The sequence below is a fragment of the Oncorhynchus mykiss genome, chromosome 7, assembly GCF_013265735.2.
Source record: "Oncorhynchus mykiss isolate Arlee chromosome 7, USDA_OmykA_1.1, whole genome shotgun sequence".
Taxonomy (NCBI): Eukaryota; Metazoa; Chordata; class Actinopteri; order Salmoniformes; family Salmonidae; genus Oncorhynchus; species Oncorhynchus mykiss.
The window spans coordinates 41167819-41183092 of NC_048571.1; the positions used below are offsets into that span (position 1 = coordinate 41167819).

At 40.1% G+C, this 15274-nt stretch overlaps 1 protein-coding gene across 2 annotated transcripts in view; it reads right to left on the bottom strand.

The window, feature by feature from the left end:
• Positions 1-15274, bottom strand: part of LOC110527764 (chemokine-like protein TAFA-2) — a 192251-nt gene that overhangs the window by 11154 nt on the left and 165823 nt on the right. The window contains exon 4 of one of the 2 annotated variants that reach the window (XM_021609264.2): positions 12728-12852. In XM_021609264.2, coding sequence (XP_021464939.1) covers positions 12728-12852 — 125 coding nt within the window. Of the gene's footprint in view, positions 1-12714; positions 12853-15274 lie in introns of both variants that reach the window. The other variant, XM_021609265.2, reaches the window with a different exon arrangement.

A 15274-nucleotide genomic window follows, 5' to 3' on the forward strand; every position in this document is an offset into this window, starting at 1 on the left:
ACAGCAGTGTATTGTTATGTACTGACAATGTGTCAAAAAAAAGTTTCACTAACACAAACAGCTTAAAACCTCTTAAGGATCGGCCCCTTTTTTTCAATTTTCGCCTAAAATGACATACCCAAATCTAACTGCCTGAAGCAAGGATATGCATATTCTTGGTACCATTTGAAAGGAAACACTTTGAAGTTTGAGGAAATGTGAAAGGAATCTAGGAGAATATAACACATTAGATCTGGTAAAAGATAACACAAAGAAACCCTCCCCCCCTTTTTTTTGTACCATATTTGAATTGCAGGAGAAAGGCCATAATGTATTATTCCAGCCCAGGTGCAATTTATATGTTGGCTACTGGATGGAATCAGTGTATGTGCACGTTTTACGACTGATCCAATGAACCATTGCATTTCTGTTCAAAATGTTGTATCAAGACTGCCCAAATGTGCCTAAAATAGTTTATTAATAACTTTTCAAAACTGTGCACTCTCCTCAAACAATAGCATGGTATTCTTCCACTGTAATAGCTACTGTAAATTGGACAGTGCAGTCAGATTAACAAGAATTTAAGCTGTCTGCCAATATCAGATATTTTATTTTATTTTTTATTTATTTCACCTTTATTTAACCAGGTAGGCTAGTTGTGAACAAGTTCTCATTTGCTACTGCATAGCAATTCGACACATACAACAACACAGAGTTACACATAGAGCCAATAATACAGTAGAACAAAAGAAAACAAAAAGTCTATATACAGTGAGTGCAAATGAGGTAAGTTAAGGAAATAAATAGGCCATGGTGGCGAGGTAATTACAATATAGCAGTTAAACACTGGAATGGTAGATCGGCAGAAGATGAATGTGCTGGGGTGCAAAATAAATAAATAAATGCCAGTATAGGGATGAGGTAGGTAGATAGATGGGCTGTTTACAGATAGGCTAACTACAGGTGCAGTGATCTGTAAACTGCTCTGACAGCTGGTGCTTAAAGCTAGTGAGGGAGATATGAGTCTCCAGCTTCAGAGATTTTTGCAATTCGTTCCAGTCATGGGCAACAGAGAACTGGAAGGAAAGACGACCAAAGGAGGAATTGGCTTTGGGGGTGACCAGTGAGATATGCCTGCTGGAGCGCGTGCTACGAGTGGGTGCTGGTATGGTGACCAGTGAGCTGAGATAAGGCGGGGCTTTACCTAGCAGAGACTTGTAGATAACCTGTAGCCAGTGGGTTTGGCGACGAGTATGAAGCGAGGGCCAACCAACGAGAGCGTACAGGTCGCAATGGTGGGTAGTGTATGGGGCTTTGGTGACAAAACGGATAGCACTGTGATAGACTGCATCCAGTTTGTTGAGTAGAGTGTTGGAGGCTATTTTATAGATGACATCACCGAAGTCGAGGATCGGTAGAATGGTCAGTTTTACTTGGGTATGTTTGGCAGCATGAGTGAAGGATGCTTTGTCTATGTCCCGGGAAATGTTCTTGTTACTTACAACCTCATGGTAATCGCATTAGCCTACGTTAGCTCAACCGTCTAGCAGGTTACCCTCCAATCCTGAAGAAGTTTTAATTCAATTGCTGTTAGAGGCACATTGTCTGTGGTAAAAATGAAATGTAAAAGCTAATTTGTGTAAATGTTTGTTATGAAATTGTTTTGAAAGGAGGATATGATTTCACACAGCTTTACATATTGAATCATACACATTACTGTGGGCCCACATTTACATAAAGGCCTCATCCATTGCCATGATATCATGGAATGGGATACATGAAACTGTTAGCAAACTTTACACTCGAACCCCCAGCGCTTAAAGAGAAAAAAATATGATGTGAAATGCATCATACCAGCTGTATTTCTATATTTCAAAAGTTAAATATACTGAAAACTTGATTGCTGACACAGAAAACATTTTGGAACTATATCAACAATGGACTAATGAAATAAATACAAAAATATAATTTTTGGTTTTCCTTTAACCCTCTCAAACCTGTCAAATGATTTTTATCAAACTACAATAGGATTTGATTGACACAGTGGGATTGACATATCTGCACTAGCATTGAGTTCTCATCCACGTAACATCACGTGTGGCAAGGCTTACAATGAATAAAAAATAAACTCTTACACGACAGTGGACCTACTGTATACAAACAACGGCCATGGGTCCTAAGGTCCCGGATTCATTCAAGCTATTCCACTCAGCTCTTAGTCCAAACACAGTAAGCCCTTTGTATAGGTCTTATACAACCTTACATCTTCTCATCACCAACATCCAGGTAATTATTTCTAAAAGTAACATCATTTGTACCTTCTTGAGAATTGGCTCTGTGCACCGCTTGTTAGGTGTGATGTGTGTTGATTGATATGATGTGAAAGTGGGGGTGAGGGTATGACTCATGACCTTACTGACAGGCATCTAACCCCTGCACTCTTAGAAAAAGGTGGTATGTGGAACCATACAGGGTTCTTTGGTTTGTCCTCATGGGGGAGCCCGTTTTGGTGCTAGGTAGAACTCTTTGCAGACAGTTCTACCTAAAAACCGTATATGTAGGGTTCTTCGTAGAACCCCCTGTATATGGTTCTACCTAGAACCCTCTGTGAAGGGTTCTAACAAAAACAATTTTATCATTCTAACGGTTCTTCCTAGAACCCTCTATGAACAGTTACACCAGCATTATTAGCCTTTACAATTAAATGATTTATGGCATATATTATATACAGTACTAGTCAAAAGTTTGGACACACCTACTCATTCAAGGGTTTTTCTTTATTCGTACTTTCTACATTGTACAATAAAAGGGAAGACATCAAAACTATGAAATAACACATGGATTCATGTGGTAACCCAAAAAGTACCTGTTTCCTCCAGCTTCTTCACAAGGTCTTGTGCTGTTGTTCTGGGGGATTGATTTGCACTTTTCGCACCAAAGTACGTTCATCTCCAGGAGACAGAAAGTGTTCATTTGCATTAACTGCACCTATAGTTACTAGCCTCAAAAACTGCAGCACAAATAAATGCTTCACAGAGTTCAAGTAACAGACGCATCCCAACATCAACTGTTCAGAGGAGACAGCGTGAATCAGGCCATGGTTGAATTGCTGCAAAGAAACCATCACTAAAGGACACCAATAAGAAGAAGATACTTGCTTGGGCCAAGAAACACGAGCAATGGACATTAGACCGGTGGAAATATGTCCTTTGGTCTGATGAGTCCAAAAGTGAGATTTTTGGTTCCAACCGCCGTGTCTTTGTGAGATGCAGAGTAAGTGAACGGATGATTTCAGCATGTGTGGTTACCACTGTGAAGTATGGAGGAGGAGGTGTGATGTTGTGAAGGTGCTTTACTGGTGACACTGTTGGTGATTTATGTTGAATTCAAGGCAATCTTAACCAGAATGGCTACCACAGCATTCTGCAGCGATACGCCATCTAGTTTGCGCTTAGTGGGACTATAATTTGTTTTTCAACATGATAACGACCCAAAACACACCTCCAGGCTGTGTAAGGGCTATTTCACCAAGAAGGAGAGTGATGGAGTGCTGCATCAGATGAACTGGCCTCCACAATCACCCAACCTCAATCCAATTGAGATGTTTCGGGATGAGTTGGACCGCAGAGTGAAGGAAAAGCAGCCAACAAGTGTTCAATATATGTGGGAACTCCTTAAAGACTGTTGGAAAAACCATTCCTCATGAAGCTAGTTGAGAGAATGCCAAGCGTGTGTAAAGCTGTCATCAACGCAAAGGGTGGCTACTTTGAAGAATCTCAAATATAACATATATATGGATTTGGTTAACACTTTTGGTTTTGATGTCTTCACTACTATTTTACAATGTACAAAATAGTAAAATAAAGAAAAACACTTGAATGAGTAGGTGTGTTCAAACTTTGACCTTTTCTGTATATCATAAGTCCTTTCGTTGAGGGCCTAGTTATACCCAGGGCTTAATTTGAGCCAGATCCTGCTGGAACAGGATCCGGCACCTTGAAGGTTTTGGACTGTTTTGTTCCAGAACCTATTTGTCAGGAATCGGTACCTCTCGTGCAATGTAAAAATCACATAACTAGATTGAAATTCACTTTATATGATCTATCCCCTTCTGCTCTGATAGACATGAGCCTGCAACTTTAATCTCTTCAGCATTGCACTTCATAATTTATTTCCTAATAGAATCATAGTTTCGCAAAGGGTTCTGGAGGAGCTGCCAAAGTTATTGAGCGACAGTACTGCTGTCTGTTCTGAAAGCACAGTGGCAAAAAAAAACTACCACAGAGGATCGATAGCTTATTTTACAAATAGCCTAGCTGTGGAGTGTAGTCCGATAACAAGGCATAGCCTATAGTCGGGAACACTTGGCAATCTGTCAGTGAACAAACAGCATGCAGACAAAACTGGCTATTCACAGTATTTAGAAAGCAAATGGCTCCTGCTGAAAAGAGAAGACTCTAATATGTCAGCTGTAGGCTACCAAAATATTTGATCACCTTACAAATAATGTTTTACAAAGTAAAACAAGAGAGAGGCTTTTCGAATGAGAGCATAGGTCATCACCAGCAAGTGAGCTGCGCATCATTGGGAGAGTCAGTGAAACTGGAAAAAAAATGTAGGACTATAATTTCCTCTTCATATTGTAGCATACAATATGTGTCTCCACACACCAAGCCTAGGCTAATGATGGATTCAAGACAAGGTCATTTTCATTGATCTCAGATTCTCAGTCAGCGTCAAAGTAGTGTGTCATTTCGATGATTTGTGCAGTATTATGGTGCTTTCAAGACAACTGGGAAATGTGGAGGGGAAAAAAGGAATTATGACGTCAGTGATCTTCAGGTTGGAAAGTCTGAGCTCTAGAAAGAGGCCAGAGTTCCTCACTTGGAATTCCGAATTGGATGACCGTTCCAAAAAAAATAATCCCAGTCGGAGCTCGTTTTTTCACGATTTCCCAGTTGTCTTGATCACACTGAAGTCAAAAGTCAGAGATTTCCCAGCTCAGAGTTCCTAGTTGAATGCGGCATTAAAACAGATTATGCCAAGTCATGTAAAAAAACATGAATTGCGTTTATAAAATACCCAAAATTTACCAGACTCTAGTCCACATAAAAATGTTTCCCATGTGTGCAACTTCTGTAAGTGCCACTACTCGTCTATGCCACAAAGCAAATGCGATGCTATGCATTCAAAGCTTTATTATAGAGGTAATATTTTTCTCATTTTTCCCAAGGTCACCCCACTCTTGCTCTCACTTTTTGTTCCAGCACTTCCCAATTACAAAATAAGCACTGGTTAAACGCTACCACAGTTGTGTAAGGAAACCCCTGGTTTACAGGTCACATCAGGCATGCGAGACCCATTGTACTGACTTGCAAAGTTATGTGTAATTCCTATTGGAATCCAGCCAGAGTTATGATATTCAACAAGAGGAATCACCCGCAACATGAATTCAGAATCACTGCCAGAATAGGGATTATTGAATAATGAAAGAACCTCAACGATCTAAATTGGAACAACCATCCCAGTAACCGGTGCAATAAGTCTGACTACTAACAGATTGGTTTAGTTTTATTTATCTTTGTGTAGCATAAACATTCATCAACCAATCAATGTACAGTTGAAGTCGGAAGTTTACATACACCTTAGCCAAATACATTTACCTCTTTAGGATGCTGCGAATTTTCGCAGCTTTTTGTTAAAAATCGCGCAACATTTCAAAGTCCTGCTACTCATGCCAGGAATATAGTATATGCATATGATAAGTATGTGTGTATAGAAAACACTCTGAAGTCTCTAAAACTGGTTAAATCGAGTCTGTGGCTATAACAGAACGTGTTTAGGAGTAAAAATCCCTGGTAAAACTGTTTACCAAAAACACAAAAATAATATTAATCCGCCATTCAATTAATTGTTTAAGGCGAATATATGCGAATCCCCTGTAAACGCCTACAGCTTCCACACGATGTCGCCATTGCTGTCAATTTCTGCCTCATTTATCCTTGGTTACGTCACGAATAGGCCCTTCCTGACTTGAGGCGCACCACAGGATGTTGTGAAAATGAAAACATGGCCGATGATTTCCAGACTTGCTGCTATCGAATACAGATCGCCCCGTGATCAAGTTTAGAGATTATTAACGTTTATTAATAACTAAAGTTGGTTTAGAAAAGTAGTTTCAAGTGATTTGTAAAGGTTTATAGGCAACTTTTGTAATTTTAAAAAGTGACGTTGCGTCTTGTAAAGGGGCATTTTCCAGGAAATGACTGGCCTTCAGCAAATGACATTTTGGGTATACAATGACGGATTTAAATCGGGAAAAAGACCCAATTGTGATGTTTATGGGACATATAGGAGTGCCAACAAAGAAGCTCGTCAAAGGTAATGAATGTTTTATATTTTATTTCTGCGTTTTGTGTAGCGCCGGCTACCGCAAAATCTGTTGTTTAGGTGACGTTCTGGTATTTTGGGGGGGTGCATGCTATCAGATAATAGCTTCTCATGCTTTCGCCGAAAAGCATTTTACAAATCTGACTTGGTGGCTAGATTCACAACGAGTGTAGCTTTAATTCAGTACCTTTCATGTGTGTTTTAATGAAAGTTTGAGATTTATCGAGTACTATACTATAGTACTATAGGTGGCGCTCTGAAATTTCCGCTGAGGTGTTCCTGTGCAGGGATCGCCTCAGTTTTTCACAATTCCTGACATTTAATCCTAGTACAAATTCCCTATCTTAGGTCAGCTAGGATCACCACTTTATTTTAAGAATGTGAAATGTCAGAAAAATAGTAGAGAGAATGATTTATTTCAGCTATTATTTATTTCATCACATTCACAGTTGGTCAGAAGTTTACATACACTCAATTAGTATTTGGTAGCATTGCCTTTAAATTGTTTAACTTGGGTCAAATGTTTCGTGTAGCCTTCCACAAGCTCCCACAATAAGTGGTGAATTTTGGCCCATTCCTCCTGACAGAGCTGGTGTAACTGAGTCAGGTTTGTAGGCCTCCTTTGCTCACACACACCTTTTCAGTTCTGCCCACAACTTTTCTATGAGATTGAGGTCAGGGTTTTGTGATGGCCACTCCAATACCTTGACTTTGTTGTCCTTAAGCCGTTTTGCCACAACTTTGTAAGTATGCTTGGGGTCATTGTCCATTTGGAAGACCCATTTGCGACCAAGCTTTAACTTCCTGACTGATGTCTTGAGATGTTGCTTCAATAAATCCACGTAATTTTCCATCCTCATGATGCCATTGAAGGTACACTTCAACTATGACAGACAAAATGAGAAAAAAAATCCAGAAAATCACATTGTAGGATTTTTTATGAATTTATTTGCAAATTATGGTGGAAAATAAGTTGCGCAAGTTCTCCCACTTAAAAATATGAGAGAGGCCTGTAATTTTCATCATAGGTACACCAACTATGACAGACCAAAAAAAAAAAATATATATATTATATATTCAGAACCCAAAACCATTCTGGGATTTTATAAGACCACTGAACAAAAACCTACTGCTTAAATAACACAATGCACATTCCATTGAATAGAGCCCATAATCAATGTTCACGGATGTCACCCTTTTTACAGAACCATGTAGCTAAAGTCCTTGGTGAAAAAATGTCACTGAGCCCTGGAGTCTAGTGTTTGGGTGTATAGTGCCCCACTCCCGCTGTCTCTCTGTGGGCGGTGGTGATGGGGAACCTGGAGCCCACAGGGTCCCCAAATCAAACCAAATTAGGTTCTGTCTTTGCCCTACTTTAGTGTAGGCTTGGGCGGTATACCGTTTATACCGTATACCGGGCGATTTGGAAATAGCCAGGGGATGGTTTTTCAATGTTGTCAATACCCTCAAAACTATTAGTGGACATTTTTCAATAAATGGAACTACTTTTTAAGTAAATACCTGCAGTCAACTTGTGCAATTCGTTAGGATATAAAGCAGTTTGCGTTTTCTTCATTTCACCTGTCACATTATTTTACATTATGAAGCTTACCATAGTTCTCCTGAACAGTGGAGCCAGTCACGTGTTTCTTTGTAAATAGCACAACGGGAGAAAGTGGAAGCTGGTGAGTCCAGCTATGTATTTGATTTAATTTGCTAGTTACAGTAACTAAAGTAATAAGGGGATATGGCATCATATAGTGTTAGCTTTCTGCCATGTTTGAGAAGTCAAAGTGCTTTGGATGAGTTATCTGTACAGCTGCCACTGGTATCTTAATTTCCTTTAGTTTTTTCTCCTCTCCGTTCTTGGCCCTAACGGTAATAAAGTGTGATTTCATGTCTAGATGAGATACAGCTTTTGTCAAATTGATGTCAAACGTTTTTTTTTGTTTTTTTTGCATTTTAGCTAACCATAACAATTTTCTTTATCTTATCATAATTCTCCTAACCTGCTAAATGAATTACCATAATCTGCTGGGTAAGTTCACGTAAACCTGCTATGAAAAGTACATTTTTACAAAAGCTCTATCCCTCAAAATGTTGTTCATTTGCACAATCAATGTCTCTCATTCACACTTGCTTACATTTTCAAACTCGCCAAAAATGACATTCGGTAGATACTACCTATACTCGTATAACTTTATGAGCTAGATTGCCTGTCTTTGCAATTAGTTGATTTTCGTTTGTGCTCGTTAGCATATATGACTAGCAAGCTCTATGGAAATGCACTTGTAGTTGTGCTAATTTTGTTAGCATTCTATATAGTAATCGACGCCCAATGGGCTTTTTTTTTGCGTTTTTAAGCGACTGATTGTGTACTAAAACGGTAATACCTTAAATCTGGGGATGAGAAAAGGACGGTATGACGATGAGGAAAATCTGGACGATATGAAAATCTGGATACCTCCCAACCCTAGTACTGTAGCAGCCACCTGCACCCCAGGCCACATGCCTCTATGCCTGCCTGCCTCTCTGTCTCCCTCTTTGAGAGAGAAGGGGTATACATTATTAACTTGGCTAAAATAAAAAGGTCTGCCTCATCCAAGCCCTCAGCACAATGAATAATGGAGAAGGCAGCTCAAGTACAGGTGTTTGGTGAGTCAAACACTGGGTCGTGATGGATGGCTCTGGGCCCACTGTGTCACAAACAACCCCCTCCTAACCCACCCCACGCTCACCCTAAAGCACAGACACACATAGCCTCTATTAATCTCTGGAAGTCACCCTATCCTGCTCTGAACATCCACCTGCATGGCTCAGCTTGTTTATTGTTGAGGTTTATCTTCTCTTTTTTGCCAATGTTTTGCTTCCTCGCTGACTCTCTCGAAGTTACATCCAAGACTACTCAAATGTTTTCAAGGGTAGGCCCCGACCCAATCCTGTTCTCTTATCCAAGTGCCAAATGCAAGTGGGTCAGAAGGAAACACAAGAGTTTTCTGTACTCCCGTAGGCAGGCAGGAAGAGATGTTTAGTGTTGGCGCTCCTAGGTGGGCATGTTTTCAGCCCCTGTCGGAGCTGGGAAATACAGTAGTCTTAGCCTTAGACGTGCATTTTCTATTTCAGGAGGCTTATTGTTCATCTTCATCACTAGAGACTACTGTCAAGCTGTCATATGTACACTATATATACAAAAGTATGTGGACACCCCTTTAAATTAGTGGATTCATCTATTCCAGCCACACCCGTTGCTGACAGGTGTATACAATCAAGCACACAGTCATGCAATCTTCATAGACAAACATTGGCAGTAGAATGGCCTTACTGAAGAGCTACTGAAGAGCTCAGTGACTTTCAACGTGGTACCGTCATAGGATACCACCTTTCCAACAAGTCAGTTAGAGCTGCACTGGTCAACTGTAAGTGCTGTTATTGTGAAGAGGAAATGTCTAGGAGCAACAACGGCTCAGCCAGGAAGTGGTAGGCCACACAAGTTTACAGAATGGGACCGGTGAGTGCTGAAGTGCACAACGCAGAAAAATAGTCCTTGGTTGTAACACTCACTATCAAGTTCCAAACTAAGTTCCAACATCAGCACAAGAACTTCATCGGGAGCTTCATGATATGGGTTTCCACTGCCGAGCAGCCACACACAAGCCTAAGATCACCATGCGCAATGCCAACCGTCGGCTGGAGTGGTTTAAAGCTCGCCACGATTGGACTCTGGAGCAGTGGAAACGCGTTCTCTGGAGCGATGAATGTCGTTCCACTTCATGATTGTGTCCCACTTGTTGTTGATTCTTCACAATTTTTTTTTATATATCTTTATGTTTGAAGCCTGAAATGTGGCGAAAGGTCGCAAAGTTCAAGGGGGCCGAATACTTTCGCAAGGCACTGTACATACTACCTCAATCAGCCTGACTAAACGGTGTCTGTATGTAGCCTCGCTAGTGTATATAGCCTGTCTTTTTACTGTTGTTTTATTTATTTACTTACCTATTGTTCACCTAACACCTTTTTTGCACTATTGGTTAGGGCCTGTAGGTAAGGTCTACTACACCTGTTGTATTCGGCGCATGTGACAAATACACTTTGATTTGATTTGAAGTCCTTTTTGGCAATACTTTGAAAAGTTAAATGAGAAAGAGATGAAATATAAACTTTGCCAGGTGGAATTTAGGTACAGTAATGGTAATGCAGGTGCAACGCTTAACCATCTACAAGGGATGCACCGTGAGACTCAAACAGTTTCTGGCAGAAGCGCATTAGACAGCTTCATACGCAAGAAGTGCGATAAAGGACGGAGTGAAAGAAATCACAGTGCTGATTACAGAAATGATTGCAGGTGATATGCCGCCATTGTCAATGGTTGAGGATATCAGCTTCAGTTCCCCAATGACATATCTACACTGAACAAAAAATGTCAACGCAACATGTATAGTGTTGGTCGCATGTTTCATGTGCTGAAATAAAAAATCCCAGACCGTTTCCATATACTCAAAAAGCGTATTTCTCTAAAATGTGGTGTACAAATTTGTTTACACCCCTCTTACTGAGCACTTCTCCTTTGCCAAGATAATCCATCCACCTGACAGGTGTGGGATATCAAGAAGCTGATTAAACAGCATGTACATTACACAGGTGCACCTTGTGCTGGGGACAATAAAAGGCCACTCTAAAATGTGACCGACTGGCTTGATTCGGTATTATGTAGCAAAATTTGAAATTGTGTTTTTTACATTGGATAAAATGAGAGACTTAGAGCTAGAAAATGGTACATCATACACTACAGTTGAGTAACACAGACTGGTGGTCCAAAAAAGAAAACTGGTGTATTTTAACACCATAAACCCATCTGTTTAAAAATAAAGTTCATATAGGTCAATCTAGCAAACCAGGCAAATAAAATCAACTTTCTAAGTAATGTTTAGGTTTGTTTATAGGTTGTTAGCTAGCTAGCTAACATTAACTACAAGTTAACGGCGAGCTAATAAGAGAACATAGCTAATGGCTATGAGTGTGACGAAATAAAAGCAGGGCATTCTTCAAGAGAATATTTTTAACTTGGACACTTTCATTGGCCTAACGTTATATCCTAATTTGACTTTGGTCCATGTTGTTCTTCAAATTACCATCTCTGATAAACCCACACTATATCAAATAAAATCAACCTTTATTTGTAACATGCACAGGATACAGAAGGTGTAAACCCTACAGTAAAATGGTTACTTGCATAGTGGTATCTTCTGTTTAGACATGTAGCTAAGCAATGAACCATACTCTCAACTCATAATGTTACTACCCTGCATGAATCTGCAGGTAGCCAAAGATAACCAACTAGGTTCGATGTTAGCTAGCTAGCATTCATTAGGCTGTAACTAGCAATGTAAATGGCTCTGAGATACGAATAATATTACTACACAGATCCTACACGTAATGTTAGCTAGCGAGTAATCTGTTGATCTGTTCTACACTCCCTCGCTTACTACATGACTCCACGTGCCATTCCACAGTTCTGATGTCCTCACCACCACTCCACAATGCAGAAAATAGTCAAAACAAAGAAAACCCCTCAATTAGTAGGTGTGTCCAAATTCCTGACCGGTACCACAGATAGACATACGCATGTGTGCCTTGTCCCATAGGCCCAGGGCTTATCAGCTAAAACCCTGGGCCTGGCTCCCCAGTGGGTGGGAATTAGCCCCTAATCTATGCCCTCGAAGGCCTCCCCTCCCCTTGCCTAGTCATGTGAAATCCATAGATTAGGGGCGTCTTCATTTATTTAAATTGACTGATTTCCTAATATAAACTGTAACTTAGTGAAATATTTGCATGTTGCGTTTATATTCTTGTTCATTATATGACTACGGTAGATAGAACTGCATTGCCCCCTAGCGGTCATTCGCAACAGGACCATATTCTGCATTGTGAATTCAAATGGAATTTTAGGAATTTTTCATATCATTTCAACTGAAAAACATTTTTTTGGGGCAGTTTAAACGTTAACAAAAAAAAGTGTGTCACATCCCTAGTGTGTTTATGTGTGTGTGTTTGTGAGCACATGTGCCCTGTGTGCGTGTGTGTGTGTGTGTAAGTGCACATGTGTACACGTGTACACTTATGAGTGCATACAGTGCCTTCGGAAAGTATTCAGACCCCTTGACTTTTTCCACATTTTGTTATGTTACAGCCTTATTATTAAAATAAAAATAAAAATTAAATCCCTCATCAATCTACACACAACACCCCATAATGACAAATCGAAAAGAGGTTTATAGACATTTTTGCAAATTTAGAAAATAAAAAAAATGTATGTATTATAACGGCGCATGTGATGCATTTTCTTACATTATGCACCCACCTTCGTCGTCTTTACTTTGTTTCCTGTACTGCAGCTCCAGCCTTTCAGGTCAGGCAACACTTTACACTCCTCCCCATCCATACATGGATGCATCTGGCACCACCACTTCTGTGCAACTATGGATGCTGCAAGAGGCAAAGAGAGAGGAATGCAAACAGTTAATATGTGTACATCACAAGGCAGTGAAAAGACACTTCCTCTACTAGACTACTGTAACAACTGAACCCACAACAAGACATCTGTTTCTACAAATATGTCAGTGAGAGTGAAGCCTTTTGATCCATGACTGACAGTAGAGTAGAGAGAGATCCTCCATGACTGCGAGCTGACTGCCTGGCTGCCTGACTGACTGGCTGAGCTGTGTGTTTCCAGGAGTGAATTACAGGGTGTGGGTCAATGTTAAGCTGATGAACAAAGTGGCAGGAGGGCAAAACACAGACTGGCACAGTGGGAGCAGAACAGGCCTCCAAGGTCTACAGCTGCCTCTGAGGAGGCTGGCAGAGGCTAGGGTTTCCCTTGACATTTCTAAAGCTTCAGTCAGTGGTGTCAAGGTGGGAGGAAGCTACTGTCAGAGCCATTACAGTACAGAGGATAGGGATCGATTCACCTGTCGCAGGGGTCTCTGTTGACATGATATTAAATGACCTGGCCCACTATACTTCAATGACCAAGCGCATCAGCACGCCAGGCTTTATTGTTTCCAGTGATAGACAGACAGCAGACAGCCTGAAACCTAAGTTTTCAGTGTACAAATGTAACATGATGAACAGGAATGACATTTACTCTCACTGGTTGCCAAAAATACCTACCTGAAAGCCACGACTCCAATAGGCCAAGCCTCCTGAAAATAACCTATTATAAACAAGATACCCATCTGCTGGATCAACCCAGAATGAAAGTGAATACAAACCCAACTGATAATTAAAATAACCCATGTTTGGGTAATCCAAAGCCTGACATATTTGGGGTGATGCTTCCAGAGTTCTTTTTGCACCCGTGAGAGTAAATTTTATTAATGTTCATCCTGTTAAGTTTTCACACTGCAAATATCAATTTCCCTTTAATATTTTAATATAACATTATATAACACAATTCTGTAAATATTATAACAAATTGCTAAATTTACCAACTTTGGGATATGCATACGCTACGTAAAAATAACCCTGTCCAATATTTACCTAAATTGGGATGTTTTTAAGAATTTTGTTTAGATTTTCCAGCATTTTGTTTAGATTGATCGGTAGATGCAGGAAAATGTATTAGTGACTAAACGTAATAGTAGAAGAAAATATCTTACCCAAGTCAAATTTTGAATTGTTGATGATTGATAATCATTTGAAACCGCACTAATTCTGAGTAAAACATGTGTGATACAAGACCGATTTTGGAACAGTGTACTGCCAATTACTGTGTTGCTAATACTGTCCTGTCAATAAAAATATATACAGTTGAAGTCGGAAGTTTACATACACTTAGGTTGGAGTCATTCAAACTTTCTTTTCAACCCCTCCACAAATTTCTAGTTAACAAACTATAGTTTTGACAAGTCGGTTAGGACATCTACTTTGTGCATGACACAAGTACATTTTCCAACAAATGTTTACTGACAGATTATTTCACTTATAATTCACTGTATCACAATTCCATTAGGTCAGAAGTTTACATACACTAAGTTGACTGTGCCTTTAAACAGCTTTGAAAATTCCAGAAAATGATGTCATGGCTTTAGAAGCTGATAGGCTAATTGACATCATTTGAGTCAATTGGAGGTGTACCTGTGGATGTATTTCAAGGCATACCTTCAAACTCAGTGCATCTTAGCTTGACATAATGGGAAAATCAAAAGAAATCAGCCAAGACCCCAGAAAAAAAATTGTAGACCTCCACAAGTCTGGTTCATACTTGGGAGCAATTTCCAAATGCCTGAAGGTACAACATTCATCTGTATAAACAATAGTACGCAAGTATAAACACCATGGGACCATGCAACCGTCATACTGCTCAGGAAGGAGACGCGTTATGTCTCCTAGAGAGTGCAAATCAATCGCAGTACAACAGCAAAGGACCTTGTGAAGATGCTGGAGGAAACAGGTACAAAAGTATATATCCACAGTAAAACGAGTCCTATATTGACATAACCTGAAAGGCCGCTCAGCAAGGAGGAAGCCACTGCTCCAAAAACGCCATTAAAAAGTCAGGCTACGGATTGCAACTGCAGATGGGGATAAAGATCGTACTTTTTGGAGAAGTGTCCTCTGGTCTGATGAAACAAAAATATAACTGTTTGGCCATAATGACCATCGTTATGTTTGGAGGAAAATGCTTGCAAGCCGAAGAACACCATCCCAAACGTGAAGCATGGAGGTGCTTCATGGCAGCATCATGTTGTGGGGTTGCTTTGCTGCTGGAGGGACTGGTGCACTTCATAAAATAGATGGCATCATGAGGACGGAAAATTATGTGGATTTATTGAAGCAACATCTCAAGACATCAGTCAGGAAGTTAAAGCTTGGTCGCAAATGGGTTTTCCAAATGGACAATGACCCC